The sequence below is a fragment of the Amphiprion ocellaris genome, chromosome 4, assembly GCF_022539595.1.
Source record: "Amphiprion ocellaris isolate individual 3 ecotype Okinawa chromosome 4, ASM2253959v1, whole genome shotgun sequence".
Classification (NCBI taxonomy): domain Eukaryota; kingdom Metazoa; phylum Chordata; class Actinopteri; family Pomacentridae; genus Amphiprion; species Amphiprion ocellaris.
The window spans coordinates 17014650-17035272 of record NC_072769.1 but is presented as its reverse complement, the minus strand read 5'-3'; the positions used below and the strand labels follow the sequence as shown (position 1 = coordinate 17035272).

General features: G+C 39.9%; 1 protein-coding gene across 1 annotated transcript; it reads left to right on the top strand.

The window, feature by feature from the left end:
• The first annotated feature begins 549 nt into the window (after nucleotides 1–549).
• On the top strand, nucleotides 550–19615 carry spock3 (SPARC (osteonectin), cwcv and kazal like domains proteoglycan 3). The gene is made up of 11 exons (XM_023290344.3): nucleotides 550–709; nucleotides 867–989; nucleotides 9957–9996; nucleotides 12165–12273; nucleotides 13102–13210; nucleotides 13343–13451; nucleotides 13708–13821; nucleotides 13934–14155; nucleotides 16166–16228; nucleotides 16328–16465; nucleotides 17249–19615. The coding sequence occupies exons 2-11, from the start codon at nucleotides 867–869 to the stop codon at nucleotides 17407–17409; spliced, it is 1188 nt and encodes a 395-aa protein (XP_023146112.1). The 5' UTR covers nucleotides 550–709; the 3' UTR covers nucleotides 17410–19615.
• The last annotated feature ends 1008 nt before the right edge of the window (nucleotides 19616–20623 follow it).

Genomic DNA, 20623 nt, shown 5'->3' with positions numbered 1-20623 from the left:
TCTCTACCTCACTGCCAGCTTGCACCTGTGTGCAGTGTGCATCGTATTTGCACTAGTATATTACTAAGCTGTGTTTTTCTCTTTTCTTTTCATTCTACTTTTCATTCTTGTTGTATTACTTGTTCTACATTTGCATATATATTTATCCCTGTTTGTTTTATCTATGTTAGGCATCATTTATTTCTTTATTTTCTACTCAGTTTCTTAGGTTGTTGTTGCACTGCCTGCTTTATGTGCCTTTTTAATCGACCCCGGGGACATATAAAGTTTTCTGAATCTGAATCTGAACATTTACTCTTGGGGGGAAAAAAAATACATTTTATGTTCTTTTTTTTCCTTTTTCGAACTTTATTGTTTGGATCATTTGTTTTGGTGTGTAGCTTCAGTAGAACGCATAGAGTATGATTACCGGCCTTACTGTTTTTTCAAAAGAGGTAATCAGGGGGAATAACTCATAAGGTGGCTTAAAAACAGCCCTCAGACATAAGGACTGTTTCCTCCGCACTGAGCAGAGGCTTGAAAAAAAAAAAAAAGGAAAAAGGCGAGCAGGAGCGCAGGGCCCGCGCACGGTGCCATGCGCGTTCCCGTTCTCCGCTGCGCACAGACAGCCGGTGCGGAGAGACAGAGAGAGGGAGGAGAGGGCTGCTATTACTAGTGACAGAAAACGGCAGCGAGCACATACAGTCTGGAGAGCAGCTGATGCGACAAGGTAGGAGAGAGAAACAGGAAGCCTCTCAGATCCACCGCTGACATCCAGTCACTTCATTCCGCTTGTTGGTGTGATGCACATCGAACCGCTGCTGTTTTCAGCCGTGTCCTTACAGCCCGATCCAATGTCCTCTCTCCGCGCTGTTGTGTGTCCGCAGATGCTGAGCGTCGCCTTGCTGTGTGTGTGCGCCGTCGCCTTCGGACACGTCTCCGCTCGGTCCGACAGCGGCAATTTTTTGGATGATAAGTGGCTGACTGGGAGATGGGATAAATTCAGAGATGTAAGTGATTTGTATCTTTCTTTTTATTATTCTCGCCTTTCCCCCCTCCACATTATCTAATTTACACCCACCTCCCCCCCTCTCTTTTTTTCCCTCTCCCTCATTGGTTTGTGATCATGCGCTCTTCGTTTTGTCGTTGTGTCCAAAGCGACGCGTCACGGGGCCCGTCGGTTGTTGTGTTTGTCACACGTTCATCACCCGCTCCGCTCACGCTTTAAATACACTAATAGCGATACTTCCGGGGGGGGGGGGGATCTCTTGCCTGTGAGTTGTGCGTGTTTTCGCGATGGCAGGCCCCTGCTCAGGAGAGACAGCCAAGAGGGCTCTGCGAAAACACAATAATGGCACATAGCTGTCGGTGAGGCACCGCTGAGACCCAAGGAAGGGGCCTAATTACGGGCAGGTATGAAGGGGGAGTCTGCAGCAGCGAGGCCTGGATGTTCTGCTTGGTCAGGATGAACCCCTGCCACGGGGAAACCCAGTTTTGTTTTATGTGAGCCAATCCCAAATGATCCAAACACCACAAAGAGTCCACTTTAAACCCACAGATACATTGTGGGAAAAATTAAGGTGTTTCACTGCTTATGTGTACATCTGAGTGTCCGCTTTCTGCAGGAGTTTCTTCCACAAGGTGCTGTCAGCTACCATTACCATGACATGTTTATGTAAGGCCACTTAGCGCAGTGCTGCTGCTGCTGCTGCTGATTGTCATGGTACATACCATAAAGCCTCTGATCGTGTGGTCTTCCTGCCAAGTTGCTGCAAATTAGTCCATTAGAACATAACCTTTCAGTGCTTTTTGCAGCAGCGGGACACATATTTTGGTTTTGAGCAATGCTTTATAGTCAATGATAAAATACACATCAGCTGTATTCTATAGATTTAAAGACTTTTGGACATTGTTTGGGAGATAGCTGACATGAACTACGAAAAACAGTGAGTTCTGACTGTAAGAATCTATTCCCTATTGGTGAAATGTAATCATCATGGCGTGTATTTGCTAAAAAAAGGAAAAACAAATCTTGCCTCTAGCCATAGATTAAATGGCTCTGCACAACCAGAGCTGATGTATGCATGCTTGAACTTGTACTCACACACAGCATCAGATACAAAAACATAAGCACGCCTACATGTATTAGCATACACCAAAATTATTGGGGCTTTTTCTTCTCGGTACAAGATCTGTACTTTGATGGCGCTGCCGGAACAACGGGCCTAACAAAATACAAAAGAGAAATACGCTCCAACTCCGACAAGTAGCTGTACCTCCATGCTGAGCACATGCAGGAGGAACTGTTTGCAGAATTGGAGTCCTTGATATATTTGATATCAGAGAGAGATACAGACAGAAGCAGAGGTGACATTCTTTTTTAATTTTTAAAGATAAGGGCAAGAGCTGTCTTCTTTTTAAACATTTTTTTATATGTAACTTGAAGAGACTGTTTTTGTCTCTCGGTTGGATCCATGTGATACACCTGAGGTTCCAACTGCTGAACAGGATTTGGATTATGCAAATGAGGTGTCAGGAACAAATACTAGTGAGGAGAAGTGATTGGCCAAGTGCTGTGCTATTTAAGATGATCTGACTTCTAGAGCTACAAGGAGACAAAGATTTTGTAGATAGATAGATAGATAGATAGATAGATAGATAGATAGATAGATAGATAGATAGATAGATAGATAGATAGATGAGAGGAAGCTACAGGGTAATGAAAGTGGATGAAGATGAAAGAGACTGGAATGATTGGTGGGCACGCCGAAGGCTCCGTGTGCATTCGCGCTGGCATTTTAACCTTGAGGCTCAGGCATTAGAGATCGAGGTGGAGTGCAAAAGCATTATGTGCTCTGTATATACGTGCGCGCCTTTCATTTCCTGTTTTCAGGCCGTCTGTGTGTGTTTTGTTGCCTTCTTTCATGCAAGAATGTATCAGAGCGGTATATGAAGGTATTCATCGAAGTAACAAAACAAGCACTCCTGCTAAAGTTATTCATTGTGTTCTTTGCGTGTTTTGTTGACAGTCAGATTTGTATCACCGCTATGTTTTTCAGTGGTACAAAGGTCACAGCCCCCTTGTACAAATATGGGCCCGTCATGAAGTCACAGATGGTACATATTTGTAAGTTACAGCTCATATTCATGGGCATCTGATGTGTTCATAAAGCACTATTCAAATATTTCTTGATTCATACAACATAGACGTTACTTCTGCAGCTTGATTTCCGAATCTGTCTATTTCTGTATTAATTTAGACACTCTGTAGTTCAGTGCAATGCCAGTCTGATTGATACAGTCATGCATAATGGAACACGTCTCCCAATACTGTCACAGCACTGTCATGTACATTGTATAGAGGTTGCAGCTCTAGGGGCCAGTTAGCGCAGGAAGGCTGCAGCTGATTGTCATGACATACCGAGCAGGCTGTGAGCACACAGTGTAGGTGATATAAGCCGTACTTCTGAGACACATGGCCTACATATTCTTTTTCAGGAAGTGAGAAAGATCAAGCTGCTCAATTAAGCCCTCAGAAATGAACTTTTTAATGAACTGACATTGACTGCAGCAGCTTTTTTTAAATTTTCACTGTTACTAATTGGAGATTTGCCCATCATCAGATTAAAACAGATTTCATCACATTAACTAGTCTTTAGGTAGAGATGAGATTTTTTTTTACTTAATATTTACCTCTACTAACAGCCAGATGTAGTGAATGACTAAGCTATGATGAAAATGAGCTAAACGACCAACGACTCAAGAGTAAAAGAATATGGTCAGCACGTCTGACATGACACATTAAAATGATTTTGAATGATAATGTAAAGTTTTAACAAAAACAACACAATGCAACCCAAATGACGAAACATGCTTCCAATAATAATTAAGCTAAATGCAGACAAGTTAGCTCACCTTAATCAAACATTTCCATCTCAGTGTGAACCCCGACACATACCTATACATGTACATTACCGTTCAAAAGTTTGGGGTCACCCAGACAATTTCATGTTTTTTATGAAAACTCACACTTTTATTCATGTGCTAACATAATTGCACAAGGGTTTTCTAATCATCAGTTAGCCTTTCAACACCATTAGCTAACACAATGTAGCATTAGAACACAGGAGTGATGGTTGCTGGAAATGTTCCTCCGTACCCCTATGGAGATATTCCATTAAAAATCAGCTGTTTCCAGCTAGAATAGTCATTTTCCACATTAACATTATTAATTCATGTTATCTTCATTGAAAAAAAAAATTCTTTCAAAAAATAAGGACATTTCTAAGTAACTCCAAACTTTTGAACGGTAGAGTATAAATAAAATAAATCACATTTACAGAGGGTGAGCAATTTAAATGCATATATAGTTCTCAAAACTATTATTTTGGAACTTACTAAGAACCTCACACACATTTTGTAATGCTTTTACAATTTAAGAGACAGAACTGATTTACAAATAGTTTATGCAACCCAATTTTATTTTTTAACAGCGATTCCTGACTTCTCTACTAACCTATAATAGATTTTTTTTATCATGTTGGCAGCTTAGAAAACTTTGCGCTATATTAGTTTAAGATAAAGCTTTTACTTGCAATCAATGCTGTTTGTACTATTTTAATCTTGCAACCAATAAGCGCAGTATTCATAGTTCCACATTTATTTTTCCATTCTCTCAAACCTGCAGCAAGACAGCCATTAAACTATGCTGAACTTTCCTTTGTTGTGACTTACATTTTACATGCTAGGTATGTACTGTTGCTTTCATCCCTCAGCAAGAGCCATAAGTGGGTCTCATGTTAAGTGCACCAGATAGCATCTCGGCCACTGATTTACTGTAAGTCCTGTTAGCCGTAGAGGCCCGAGGGCTGCCTTTGCTGCACTGGTGCCATCTCAGTTTTTTTAGACATTCTGTTCCTTTTGCTGGACCTTGCTTGGTTACAGCACCGGCACAGAGTGAAGAGATAAGCCGACGAGGACGCTCGTTTTAACAATGTGAAGGAAAAAAGGCGGCGAACAATGTGTGATGACATACAAGACGTGGTACAGTATGGGAGCAAATGAACATGTTGTTTAGAGCAGCCTTATTAATACAGATTCTACCTTTTCATCCTCTCCTCCTCCTCTCTTTTGTGTGTTTTTATTACGCGCGTCTGTCCTGTGTTGTTTGTGTTGTGGAGTGTGAATGATGCAGGGTAGGTACAGAGCTTGAGGCCTTTTCCACTTCAAAGCACCTTAGTGTGAATTTGTGTGTGTTTGTGCGTGCGTGCATGCATGCGACAAGCTTGAGCAAGACAAGCAGAGCCAGTACAGTGAAAACCTACACATATTTCTCCTGTTGGACGTCAGTGGTGAGGCAACAAAGAGAGGGAAGGAAACCATTAAGATGCAATTAGATCTGAAGCAGAGGTGAGCAAAGTGGTTGTCAGAAGCAACATAGCAACGAGGATTTTTTTTTTCTAATAGGCGTGCAGTTAGAACCGTACGAAATCAATATGCATGGCAGATAATTGCGATGTTCACCCATACTGTTGAATACATGCACAGCTGTGTTTCTGTGGGTTTGTGTACATGAGGAGAAAAAGGTTGGAACTGTGTGTGTGTGTTTGTGTGTGTGAGAGAGAGAGAGAGCGAGAGAGGAACAGAGGTGGAAAGAAATGGAGAGATGAATTGAAAAGTAGCTATTTTAGATGCACTCAGAAGACCATTAGATCTATTGTTGAATTTAGGGTTTTCTGTGGGGTTTTTTTTTGGGAAAGTGGGTGGTTTGTTGCATGCATGTGCAGCGAAGTGCATTCATCCAGTTATTTGATGTTTTGTACTGCTGACAGATTCCAGCACGACAGCTACAGTGGTGATAAGTTTGTTGGTTTATAGGACTGTCTGTGTGTGTGTGTGTGTGTGTGTGTGTGTGTGTGTGTGTGTGTGTGTGTGTGTGTGTGTGTGTGTGTGTGTGTGTGTGTGTGTGTGTGTGTGTGTGTGTGTGTCTCCTCATTCCATTAAGGAATCGGACCACAAGCACTTTTGTTGTCTTGACTGGTCCGGAGGGCCTGGCCCCCATAATGCAATGTTCTCATTATTCAGTCTGCAGCGCTAGAAGGGACCCATCCTGAACAGAGACAAATAGCTCGCTGTTTGGCTTTATCTTGGCTGAGCTTTTAGTGTGTGGGGTTTTCTTCATATCAAGATGTTAAAGTACTGCATGTGATTCTAAACGAGACGAACAAACAGAGCTTTACTTTGCCACAGAATATGAGTTTGTAGTGAGGATGCAGGGAGGCATGAAGCTCAGCAATGAAGGACAAGAAGGAGAAATCAATTAGAGCTGAGAAAGAACATGAGTTGACTCTTCACCTTGTAACAAGCACAGAAGAAGTGAGACGGAGGAAGACGGGTAAAGTCATGCTGCCTAAAAAAATAAGCGGGCTCTTGTGGCAAACAATTATTTGCTGCATTAATGCATAAGAATCAGTCGCTCCAGATTAACAGCAATGATGTGCTACAAGAAAACATTATTAATTATTTTGGTTTTATCAGTAGGTAATATGAAATGTTTCAGTTTAGCTACAGCATTTGCAAAAAAAAAAGCATCAAACCCATGCAGGTCAGTTAATCTGTTGCTGGTACTGACAATACACAAAACACACATTACTGAAACTGAATCTCACAAATCAACAACGTCAAATCAAAGCATAAATGTGTTTTACATCCCTAAAGCAAAATGCTTTGTAGAAAATCGTAAAATAGCATTAAGAGAACCAATAGTAGGAGTATCACAGGAAGGATATGAATGAATAATCTATAGACATCGGTTTGTACTGAACATTTCTAATAGTGAAAAGTTAGAAAAGAATTTTCGAGGTAAAAACAAAGAGCATCTGATGCAACAGTTAAAAGATAATGTGTATTGTAGTCGTGCATCTTTATGAAAATAAACCCAAACTTCCTGCCCTGCCAGCACTGGAAAGTTCCACTTGGTGCCATTATCATCACTTTTACTGTCAACGTCTTGCCTTTTTATTGTACAATATAATCGTCCACACTTGCAAAGCTTTCAGTGTTCATTTAAGTTTTTAAAGGGGTCTTTTACGAAGCACATTTAGGTTTACTGTTTTTCTTTTTTTTTTGATTGCAGCAAAAGCAATTGCATCTTGAAACTATAGAATTTCTCTGTCATGGTTTATTCCTTAACCAGAGCAGCATGCAGCTTATCACTATAGTAAATGGTGTGTACCCAAAATAGAACAATACTACATTTATTATCTTTTAAATGCGTGAGAGTGAGCGATCAATGTGTCCATAGAGATTTCTGCCAGAACAATATAGAGCTTAGTGTGTCAACACACACAAAACATGTACACACATGTGGACTGTTGTGTTTACTTTAATTTCCTGGAGACTTGCCTTAACCCTACATATAACGAGTATTAGCGTTACCCTAACATTTATCATACCTTTAATCCAAACTTAACCTTAACGTAACCCAAAACCTTTATTCAATCACTACATTTTAGAGTGATTTTCTCACTCTAAAATGTAGTGATTTACCTTTAATAGAACTGCTTTTCACTGCAAAAAAGAAGTGGATTCCCAACAATGGGATTTAGGTCCCTATCAAATGACTACACACAGATGTTTTGTCATTTATTGAGTTTGTCAATTTTAGATGTCAGAGAAACCCTTTTTTTCAAAATTCATAAATATTTCTCATTGTTCTCATATATTTCATATTCTTATCTTGCATGCAATCCATTGTAACTTCTTCTTGAATGACACCAAACCTAAGTCAGCACAGTCATCTCTAGTCACAGTCACATGTTCGTGATTATTGCAATGCGGTTCCTGCATCAGCTTTTTACAGTCAAGTGCAAATGGGTCAAAAACACACGTAGTCAATGGAGGATCACCCAGTGTTTTATGGATTACTTGTTCTAAAGCTTGAAGTTTGATGTTTTGGCTGCTGCCATCTCAGTATTTTGAAACCGGACATGATGAGCGGGGACACTATACACTGTAGTAGTAAATCACACGGTAGTTATGCCAAAAGGATACCCTACTGCATCTTTTATTTCATGCTAAATGGGGCCCTAATTTGCTAAATAAACATCAAGCTGTATTTAAGGAGACTTGAAACTCACAGTTGAGGCCATAAACTCATCAGGAAAATGTTTACTGAGGTAACTAATTAAGTGAGAATTAGTCATTTTCTCAGTGACTTCTACATATTCTGACTTATCTTGCAACCAAGGGACTTTACCCCTACTGGCCATTGGAGGGAATGCAGTTTTAAGGTACTTCTGCACTGACTTCACTTTTCAGACCTGAAAGCTACATAGAGTCTATGAAATGATGATTCATCACTAATCCACTTTAATAAAGGTATTGACACGTATGTTCTAGACATCACCATTGAAGCGTGGCGCTAGATTTATTCTAGTGGTTTGCAAAGCTTGATTTACAACAACGCACTTGTTTGTGGACATCACTTTGCAAGCTCAATATCTTATTGACCCTCCACTGATGATAAACGCAATGGAAAGGAGACAGATGCGATAACAAGAAAAATATCACTGAGACAGAATTGGAGAAAACACCATGCATCAGACTGAAGTCAGACTGAGGGAAAAAATAACATCCAGCTCACTATTTCTTAAGCTCCTTTTACATTTGCATCATAAGCCGGCACCTGCTGGGTGTGTCTCCTTCTTGTCCTTCTATTAAAAGCTGGCAAATCACTCACCCCTTACTTAGACTGTGTGAACACACACACAGGCAATGAATAGAGTCATTTGACTACATTGAAAAAGATGCAAATGGAGTAAAACATTTTGTCACAGGGGACATATTTCAGCAGCTTAAAAAAGTATGCTATGAATAAGTAATATTATGAATATTATTATACTTGTTATACTTGAGTAGCTTTGCTCTACAGAACTTATAGCAAAAAGTGCTCTCTCTTTAAGTAATCTCCTTAACTTCTTCGTGAACACATGTTGATAGATGTGCCCATATTTAGCCATAATTAAGTTTCTGTTCAAGTTTGTTTCTTATTGGGTTCAATTTGTAGTAGCCGAGAAGAGGTGAAGACCCTTTTCTCATTCCAGCTTCTTTGAGCTTTTGCTCGTAAAACTAAAGAAGAGCTGTTTTGCTGATGAAGAACAGAATCAATCAGATGCACCGTACGTACATTAGGGTGCAAAAAGCCACATTAAGGTACTGCTGCTTTGAGATGCAATGCAAATTTTACTGGCTGGTGATTTACATCTAAAAGGCTTTTACACAGATAAGCCTGCCATTAAACCTAACTTTACTTGATTGAAAACATTGTGCCTTCATTTAACCTTTAACAGCCATTATTTTGAACTTTAAAAGCCTGTCATAGCTATTGAAATTCACTTTAAATTGCATTTCCATTACTTAAATCCTGCAAATGCTTTTTTGCATCTTTAAACTGTTTAGTCTGTTTGGTTGATTTGATGTCCTCCCTCTGTTGTGTGTGTGTGTGTGTGTGTGTGTGTGTGTGTGTGTGTGTGTGTGTATATATATATGATGTGTATATATATATGAGTTATACAATATTTAAACACAATGTAGTTCAGTGATACACAGAAAGAGACACGGCCGCCTTTTATTTACATTACCGCACAGAGCTGCTGTCATAACATCAGCATTGTCCCAACTAAATAAATGCATGCTGTATGAGAATCTACGTGAAGATACATTTGTGTGTTTTCCCTGTATTCCAAGTGCTTCTTCCATTGTGCAAAGTTTCTGCTGAAAAAAGAAAAAAAAAATCAAAACTAATTCCTGATTCTCTGTCTCCATTATGCTCTCTCCTGAAGGAGGTTGAGGTTTGTATGACTCATTAATAATACTCCATGTACGGCGACTTAACAGTCTTGCATCTGTCGTGTATTATTTACTTGAGCTGTCATTTGAACAATATTTTCATTGTTTATTGACTTACCGTGTTTCAGGAGCCGGGAACATGGACTCCATCCAAGCCCTTCGATCAAGGTGGGTGTGAATGAGAAAGAGTCAAAGCCTGGAGTGGTTGTGCTGTGGGCTGTGTGATAAAACAAGCCAAAAAAAATACAATAAATACAGCGTGCCCATACCTATTCCTGCACAAATCCTCAAATGTTTCATTTTCATTATGGGAAATATTAGAAAGCTTTGAGTATGCTACAAAATACACACAGTATGTATCATATTGCCCATTGGCTTATGTTGGTCATAACTTTTGGTTTGTTCTGAAATTCCATTTGGGAATGTTGTAGCTAAAAACAGAGTTACACTCATTTGGTTTAATGTGGCTGCAACATAGTCTTGATTTAAAAATGTAACCATATTTTGATTCATGGATTTGTCAATATGTGGATGGCATCTGCGTCCGATAGTAATTGCACTTGGCAATCAAGAGTTATGGAAGATTAAATTCAATAGGTCATGCTCACAAGAATTGAGCAACCAATTTTACAAATGAGGTCTCAAATCCATCATGAATACATGACGACAACCAACATCCAGGGTCTTCTGAATATATCCATTGATTGGTTGAAACTAGGTAAAATAGAAGCCAAAGTAAATATATCTATCTATTCATTATCTGTACATGGCTTTATCTTGCAGAGGGTCATGGGTGCTGGAGCCTATCCATTATGGCAAAAATATTTTTGATAAAATGTTTTAAATCTGAGCTGCAAATTGTGCCTAGATAAAGCAATTTCAGACAAAAATATTTGCTCTTGTTACTCAGTAAAAAGTACAAATGTTTCACACTTTGTCATGTTGTCTTCTAAATATAAATCCCTTGTTTCTTAGCCTCATTTTCCACCAAATGTCATGGAAATCGGTTTAGTTGTTTTGACATTAAACCACTGCGGGCCCCATTTGTCACTCAGAAGCATGTAACTGCTGGCAACCTATGATGACCAATTACCATCAACCCTCATGACTCATGGATATTGTGTAACCACAATTAGTAACAGTAAGACAAAGATGACGAAGATGCTTCTCCTTTACCTTGTCAGCCGGATTCTGATACATGTAAGCATTTTCAGTATTCTTCATGGCTGCATTTCTTTGTTAAAACAGACAGATTTTGACATTCAGCGTCTATCATTGTGTTCGTTCTAAGCTATTCCCAATTCTTTTGACTGCAGCGACCGACTAAAAGGAACAGGATGATTTTCTGGTCTTCGATCATCTCGTTTCTCATCGTATTACTGACAGTGATAATCTCCTCCAGGCCCAGCAGGACATAACATATTCACTCTCACTTATCACTGTATCCACACAACACATCCACACACACATGGACATGTCAGGGAAACAATAGCATTAGATGGTGCGTTGGAGGATGGAGGCAGGATAATCTGCCAAAGCTGCTCAGGGATTACAGTAAGGTTCTTTAGTGCAGAGGTCATTGACAAACTGCTCTGAGAACAGCTGAAGGCCTGAGATCCTGCTCATAGGTGCCTCTGTGAAGGCTGACACAGAGTCAGAAACAGGCAGCTTGTCTCTACCAACGAAGATCGCAGCCTCAGATCTAAAATCAGCTCTCACCTCAGAAGCCGTCTACGGTTCTGTGGCCGTGGGATCTGACAGGAGATCAGTTTGAGGTTTTCTGCAAGAGCACACAGGAGAATGACACCCAGTGCAGGCTGATGTAAGATCAGAAGTAGCCTCTAAAACCATCTCCATCTGTTTTTAGCTGTAATGATACTTAACAGTAGCAGGGCTTTGAGTTCACTGGTACCAGTGTACTGTAAGTGAAAGAAACAATGACTAGAATTAATAGAAAACACACATATAAACACATAGCCAGATCGCAGAACATCTATGCATGTTCCTTGGATGTCCTAAAAATGAAAGGTGTGTGCTGCTTTAACTAAGAATTGTTGATTGAGAATTTCAAAGAGCAAAAAGAAAAAACAACCTTGAAAGATTTCCTCTGTTTGAGCTCATGCGCTTCGTCTTTCTAGGAAACTCTGTCAATAGAGAGGTTGCGTATTAATTACACACACATAAAGAGTATTCATATACAAATGTTAAATGTCCGTATATGTATATATATGTATATATATATATATATATATATATATATATATATATATATATATATATATATATATATATATATATATATATATATATATATATATATGCTTTTGTGTTTTTAGGCCTTGATCCAGCCAAAGACCCCTGTTTGAAGATCAAATGCAGTCGCCACAAGGTTTGCGTGGCTGAGGATTACAAGACAGCCACTTGTGTCAGCCAGAGGAGAGTTAGGTAAGAACGCACACACACTTGCTCTTTAAAGCAGTCCTGTGTTTTAAAGCTCTCTCCAATTTGCATTCAGACGTTACCGTGACAAAGCCACAAATGAAACACGAATGACACTGTATTAGGAGCAAATGAAATTTCTTCATTACCTAAATTCTCCTCCTGTTTTCGTTCGCTGTCTTTATTTTTTTCTGCTTACTTATTTATGCAGCACGACAGCAACAACGCCAGAGGGGCGGCAGTTTTTTTTCTTTTTGTTTTTTATTTTCTCCAGCCGCTCTACTGGTTGTCGAGCTCTCTTGTGACTGTTGTGTGACATTACTGTTTGGTCCAATTACCCCAGCACTGGCACTGCCTTACGACGGACACAAAGTCCTGCCAAATGATATGAATGGGCTTTGTGTGTGTGTGTGTGTGTGTGTGTGTGTGTGTGTGTGTGTGTGTGTGTGTGTGTGTGTGTGTGTGTGTGTGTGTGTGTTTCTGTCTGGGACACTGCAGACTGGACAGAGGACAGTAACACCACACTGACCTCATTTCCCATTCTTAGCAAAAACACAATTCCCACAACACGGTGCAAACAAATCAGAAAGTAATCACACACAAACCCTAAATCCTTGTGTCATTTCTGGAAATTGATGTAAGAATAAGACAATGCATTATGGATGCCAAATGCTTTGAAACTATTTGTTTTAACTGAAGCTGGGAGGGTGCATTGAGTTTGAATTGGGACGAAGGACACAGTGTCAAATGATCGCGTTTTTAAAACCATTTCATGTGCATACAGTTAGATGCTTAGTGTGTGCAAAAAACAAGTCTCTCCAATCTTCTCTCCAGTTTTAAAGATGCCAATTTGTACCAGAGCCCAGGGTCAAAGTGCAAACCCTGCCCTGTGGTTCACCCCTCTCCTGTTTGTGGAACCGACGGCCACACCTACTCCACCAAGGTACCCTCACATGGCAACACACAACCCCTTCATGTCTCACCCGCAAGTCACATTTTTTTCGTTTCCTCTTGACGAGACGCACATCCTGATTTTGGTTCCTTTTCTGTCTCGTTCCTTCTTCCTCTTGATCAGTGTAAGTTGGACTACCAGGCTTGCATCACAGGAAAGAAGATTACTGTGAAGTGTCCTGGAATGTGTCCTTGTCCCTCTCAGCCTGAACCGAGCTCTGCAGAGAAGAAAGGTACAAAAGTTTGCACATATTGCTGCTGTAAGCTAGGCTACTTTGCATAAAAAAAACAATACATTCTCTTTAATTAAAAAGTTCTCTGCAGTGCTCAAGCCCTTGTTTAGTGTTAAGCTTCTAAGTGTCTTTGCAACTTGGAATTTCCACAACTTTCAAGGCAGCTGTGCCATAAGTGAGTCTTCATATCCATCAGAGAGCAGCAGGACACTAAAGCATCGCTTTACCGTCATAAATCCTTGGTATTATTCCGCAGTGTGCAGTGAGGCGGATCTGAAGGAGGTGGTGAGTCGTCTGAGAGACTGGTTCAAAGTGCTGCATGAAAATGGCAACCACAAGAGAGTCAAGATCCAGAAGCCAGAGAAGAACAGTGAGTCACCTGGCATTAGCAGAGTGCAAAAACAATGAAATGCCCAGCTTTTCTGCACGCATTACACGTCTTACTACGTCCACCTTCTGTCCTCTTTGATCTTCTCCCACAGAGTTTGAAGTCGGGGCGTCACCTGTTTGTAAGGACCCTCTGGGCTGGATGTTCTCTCGGCTCGACACAAACTTTGACCTACAGCTGGACCAGTCAGAGATCAAGAGCCTCTACCTGGACAGGAATGAGCCGTGCACTGATGCTTTCTTCAGATCCTGCGATACACATCCTGACAAAGTTATAACCAGCTCCGAGTGGTGCACAGGCTTCCAGAGGTACACAGGTATGGCGTCTGCATGCACTCATCTGCAAATACAAGGTTACATACAGGTTAAACGTCATTGCAACTTGGGGTTGTATTTTGCAATGGATAAGGCAACACTTTGTACAATCTTTCATAATCAAAAGTACAAATTCTATCTAAAATCCTTACATCAGTATCTACAAACGTGAACAGAATAATAGCTGTGAAGGGAAAATGACTTTCCACTTTCTAAGGTCACAATGGCCTTTAGACAAGGCAGACGCTGCAGGAGATTAGATATTGTCTGTTCTGATGTGACTAAGCAGACTAGTTGTCTCCATATTGGTCTGTAATCTAATCTGACCTTCTCCCAACTACAATATATACCCAAAGATCAGAGAGAATCCTCACAACTGATGCTGGCATCGCTTGCGTGAACTGCTGCTCTGTTGGTGTCGCTCCTCCTGACGTCAGTAAACCTTACTCACGACTTAAGTCATCTGAGTCTCCAGTGTGTCTCTCTGTGTCTGAATCCTCAATCACTCGACCTCGCCGAACTTCCACAACAATAGCAAAAGTAGACAGATGCATACAACACATGATGATCAACAAAGGACATAAATTCAAACCTAAACACTTCACGAGACCTCCAAGGATAAAAGAAAAGACAAGATCTAACAGAACCATACAGCACTCAAAAAAAAAACATACAGGAAACAGAACAAAAGCTACAGGCAAACCAAAAGAAACTGAAAAAAGGCAGCTACAGTAAACAAACAGGCAAGTCAAAAGCAAGCTAGAGATGGCCGAAAGGAAAAATATAACAAGCAGAGCAAAAAGACCATTCCAGGCAAACAAAAAGACCATCGGCTAGACATAAAAAACAGGTTTCGTTATTGTCATCCACTCCAATTAGCTTAGACTTGGAGACAAACATGTTTTTTGAAATCTTTATAGATTTACCTTCAGTGTGCTCTTAAATAGTTGATAGATGTTTGTGAACAGGAACACCGTGTGCCTGGACCAGGCAAGGACTGTTTTTGTTGCTTTTTCTTTATCTGTTCTCACCAAATTAATTTCTTATAGATGGTGAAAGAAACAGCCGACAATCACGCAGATTTTACACAAAAAAGCCCAAGTTTGTTCGACCGTATTTTGAAAAGAGAATAAAAAGAGAAGAAGATTAAATGAAAGCAATAAAACTACAACACAAGCCATCCATTGTTAACATTCATCATAATCGCGAGACTAATTTTTTAGCTTAAACTTGACCTGCTCTACTTTTTGTACTTCAGTTTTCCCATAAAATGAAGGAGTATTTTTGGTGTCTTTTTTTTAGTTTTACTTCCATAAAAGTGGTTTACATGATTTGGCTTGATCACGTAAACCACTGTACACGAGACACTGGGCTGAAATAGTGTGTGTGGATGTTTGTCTACCATTTCAAGAGCCACAGCTGTGCAAAAAATTCTTCATTTTGACAAAAAGTATATTGGACTAGTATCACTGACGCTATCTTTAAATGTGTACTTGACGAGTCTGATTGACTGATTGCTGTCTCTCATAACTTTGATGTAGTGATTTTGCTATTTTCTCCCATCTCTTACTTCCAACAGCACAATATTATCACAACCAACTGAAATGGTGGCTGAAACTGTGAAAAAAAGTTTTAATGAAGCAGAGCTTTTCTTTAGCCACCTTGTATTCTGTCAGAATGGTGTATTGTTCCTTGACATGAGGAGAATATTACTCTACTCTGTTAAGCACAATAAAATCCAACACAATGCAGCACAATAAACTGCATAGAACACCATTGTGTTAGACCAAAATTAGTTTTTTTTTCTTTTTTTTGGTGATAAAGAAACAGTATTTACAGATGAGTCACCGGAGCCATACTTGTAAGAGCAAAGACTGCAGGATAACAAACATCATGACGAAAGCAAAAAGTTGGCTACACAAAGGAAGCAAAGGTTCACACAAACATATATATTCCCAGAAAAGCAGACTTCTGCAGTTTGTTAACCAAAGTCCCTTGTCTCTGCCTTCCAGATTCCCCCTGTAAAGCAGAACTGTCCAGCATCAACAAAAAGCAAGCAGGGAAGAAGTTACTTGGTGAGACAAACAAACACACACACACAGAATCTCAAGAATGCACACACAAACGTCGCATGTCTCCAACTCACCGTCTGTGTTTGTGGATTCCATCTGTAGGTCAGTATCTGCCATCCTGTGATGAGGACGGTTACTACAGGTCCCACCAGTGTCACAGCAGCAGTGGACAGTGCTGGTGCGTGGATCGCTATGGCAACGAGGTGGCCGGATCACGCACCCACGGTCCTGCAGACTGCGGTAAGCGAAACACTGAAGAGAGCAGCGTCAAGTTCTGTGTTTGTGGGAGAAAATGAAGGGATGAGGCATTAATTGGCAATGTATAGAGTTTGAATGAAGGAAATACTTCATAGATATCCGTGTCAACAAGCAAGTTCTTTTCTAATCCATGAAATCTGTCCTGTAATAAACCTGACTGATGTTGTAAAATTGTTAAAATGCTCTTTCTGAGATTTAAAGGACAAAATTGAAACCTAGAAGAGGGATTCACAGCTTATCAGAAAGAGCAGAGAGAGATTACATGTCACAATTTAGGAAAATATGGGGAAAAAGATGCTTGAAAACTATATTAAAGTGGAATATAAAGGTGTTCTTGGGGTTTCTAAAGAGGTATAAGAGATTTGAAGCAAACATGAAACAGTAAGATATGAGATGTACAGACGTATAGCGGGTGGAAGTTAATTAAAATTAGTCCCTTGTCTGTTTTTTATTTCATTTTGTTTGTTTTAATTTCTCTTGTGCCTTCATGGTATTTTGGCCTGTCTGAAATAGATATAAAAAAATTTGTTTAATCAGTACAAAAAACAACAGTTTAAGGTTATAGTTGTGGTCATGAACTGATTTCAGGGAGCCTTGTCATCACTATGAGGTTGCCAGGCGAGCTCTTTTCCCCCATTTCCAGTCTTTGTGCCAAGCTTCTTTAACGTACACACACGAGATTATCAAGCTTATCTAACTCCTGATAAGAAAGTGAAAAAGCATCTCTAAAAACATCTTACAATTCGGTTTGTTCTCCACTTGCAGGTGTGATTTTGGAGTCTTCCGGAGACCTCGGCAGCGGAGACTCGCTGTTCAGCGACGACGACGACGAAGATTCGTTTGTCCTCAACGACCAGGCAGGTATGGACGACGAGGACGACGAAGACGAGGATTACGACGACGACAACGATGAATATCTGTCGTAATTTCCTAAAAAAAAAACCAACAAAAACAAACAAAAAACAACAACACAAAAAGAAATAAGAGAAAACTGTTTGTTTGGTCAATCTGCACGTTTCTAGGTGACTCCCCAGGCAGATACTTAACTGTACTAACAGCCTATGGACTACTCTCTGTGTATTGTTTGTTCATAAGTTAAAAAAAAAAAAAAAACTAAAAAAGAAAAGAAAAAATCAATATTCCTGGAAAACGTTTATGATTTCTCTTTCTGTTGAAGTATAAAATATGAGTGGTTAATGACACTTGTTCACTTGTGTGTCAGCCAACCAGAGAATATGACAAAGGACTAATTGACAACCAGTCCATCGCTTTGGATATGGTCACGTGTTCAAAGACCTTTCCCTTCATTGGACAGTCCATGTCCTCCAGTGTGTCCTGTCCTTGTGCAACACTCTGATGCCTGAGTGTGTTGATGCCTAAGGCGCAACTTTAAAGAGATTTCTCCTCGTCTCCATTCCTCCATCTCCCTCCTCTCCTCCCCCGTCACCTCTTTAATCCTTATCAAATGTTCCTGTGTATAGGTGGGATGTCGATGATGTAGATAAGAGAATATTGCACTCTTTAGGTTTCTTTTGATCTTGATTTGTAACTGTGACTGTAACTGTGGAAAAACAAGATAAGAGTTAGACATGCTTCATTAGGAGAATTAAGGCAAAAAAAAAAAAAACACAAAAAAAAATTACAAAATGAGTTGGATAACAATCAGAACCGACATGCTAGCTGTTTTCACTGAGACACAAATCAAGTCAAATCATCTCAAAGGCACAGCAACAAGGAAGGACAGATTACTGTTTGGCCGGTGGTGCTGGGGGAGGGAGGGGGAATATTATTATCTATTTTTCTAATCCATTGTAGGATGAACACAGAAGATGAAACAGATTTGTCTTAGCATGTCCAGTAATGCGTGATGTTTTTTCAGTCTGTAGAACCAGAGACTAAACCTTTGTGGAACTCAAAACATAACGGAGCCCGAGGTTGTAAAATTCCCCCTCAGGCGTGTACAGATCAAACTACACTTGCATCGTTTTAAACTGATTTAGACACTGATCCGTGTGATGAAACCTGAACTGTTAATAGCTCAAAGAAAAACCTCATTAGAGTTCAGATGAAAATGCGTTGTTGAGGTTTGTACATTTTTCCCGATACAAGTCTCGGGACTGATTTGAGCACACGGTGTAACAGTAAATCAACCACAGAGCCATGCAGACCTGTCACAAATGCTGTGCAGAGGGCGAGGGGTAAGGTGTGCCTTTTACTGGTAAGGACAGATGGTGGGGATAGTTGGAGAAGCATGCTTACTGGACTGACTTAAACGTGTCATTACACTGCATACGAGTGGCTTTCCTGTTAAAGCCTGTACTATCTGGACTTTGATATGGCATGTGTTCTGGGTCTCTCTTATGATGGCCATACTTCAGATCTTTTGATTTGTTACATAGGATAGCTAGAATGTAGAGAAGCACAGAGATGCTTAGCAGTTAAGGCATACAAACACATTCTGCTGGATTTAAGAATGTTTTATATATATTACACACAGGCTAGCAGAAGCTTTGGTTTAGACAGCTTTATATGAAAAGATCATCTTACAGTGTTTGCTTTTACTTTGTTTCAAATGCGTGATTTGTACCTGATCTGCTCTACCTGCTTGTATCTGTCAGGGTTGAAAAATCGATTCTGATCACAGATGTGCGTATTAGCGATAAAGTCGTGCGACTGTTTATGCAGATCTGGGATCAGCTGAGCTCCTGTGTTAATTTTCAGCAATGAATCTGAATCAAATATCTGTTGAAATTCCACGTCAAGAATTTTAAAGTGCCATCCACCTGTCCAATAGAGCTTTTTTTGTGTGTCTGTTTTTCTTTCTTTTGTTTGTTTTTGCTCTTCTCATTCCTTCTAAGTTGGGATTCACTTTACAAGCTGGAAAATCTTTCCGGTGTACAGTTTCATGAGTGTGATGACATGCAAATCATTTCGATGACCTCAGACACTGTAGCCACTCTCAACCAATCACACACTGTCATCACAGCTCTGATAGTGTTTAAAGATTATGATACAGATGCATTTTTTACAGTGTATGTATGATTTGCTGAAATAAAAAGCTATATTGACCAATGTCTGTGTCATCACAGGTGTTACTTGGAGAACAGACATGAATACATGCAGTAAACTCTTGTTTCCGTGTCACGTCGTTTCTGTTCTCTCTTTTTGCGCTCACATTTAGGAAAACAGATGCATTGCTGAGAAGTTTGTGCACTGTAAAGGTGGAGGATGTTTCATTCTAAGAGTACGTGAGAACTGAGAAAACACACCACAACTCTATTATTATGCCCATTTTTAGGATGTGCACATTTTGTAAAGGGATGTGATGATTTCTCAGTATGAAATCACATAAATGAAAGTGTTATTGCATGACAGAAATATGTAAGGAGAGAAAGATGACAGCGAGGAGTGACAAACTCTTGACTTCTGTGTGCTTGAACATTACTGCATTATGTAGGAGGAAAAACAGCTGAATATTTTATGAGTCACATCGCACCAACTCCATATACACACATACAACATATTCAAGTAAACGTGGACACATGGAGAGCAAAATACATACACAGTGAAATACTACAAGAAAAATGCATATTTGTTGACCCGGAAAAGTTTGTTTCCCTGTTTTTCTGAGAATAATGTGAGTGTTTTATTCACCACAGCGCAGGGTAAACAGGCTGCAAGAACTCACACAGTAGATAAATGTGTGTGTGTGTTGGCAACAGGAGCTGTCAGTGATTCCAGATAGGGAAGTCGCTGGGTAAATATAAAATGTTCATTTTCACACACTTTCCCTCCGCCTGTCTGTGCTCACCACAGAAATGTAGGGGAGATAGCATCTCTGTGGCTCATTTCCACACACTGGAGACAGCTCAACAATAAAAAGTGATCTGCCCACATATGGGGAGACAGAATGACTGAGAGCTAATGGGAAATGCCTCAAATTGCAGGAAGCACTTTTGATGTTCAGGAAATCAGGTTTCTTGGATAAGCAATACTCTGACGCAGGTTTTTTTTTTTTTATTATTTTAGTACTTCCACAGTCCCTTGCTTGATGAGGTATAGCTGTTTTTTTAAAAAGTGTAACCACCCATTAGATTTTTGCTATCCAGTATTATAATTATGTCTGTGGAAACATTTTCC

Excerpts from the sequence above, each read along its gene's own strand:
- spock3 (XM_023290344.3), top strand. The coding sequence starts at position 867 with ATGCTGAGCGTCGCCTTGCTGTGTGTGTGCGCCGTCGCCTTCGGACAC. Across the intron at positions 990-9,956 it reads GATGGGATAAATTCAGAGAT|GAGCCGGGAACATGGACTCC; the intron begins GTAAGTGATTTG and ends ACCGTGTTTCAG. Across the intron at positions 12,274-13,101 it reads GTCAGCCAGAGGAGAGTTAG|TTTTAAAGATGCCAATTTGT; the intron begins GTAAGAACGCAC and ends TCTTCTCTCCAG.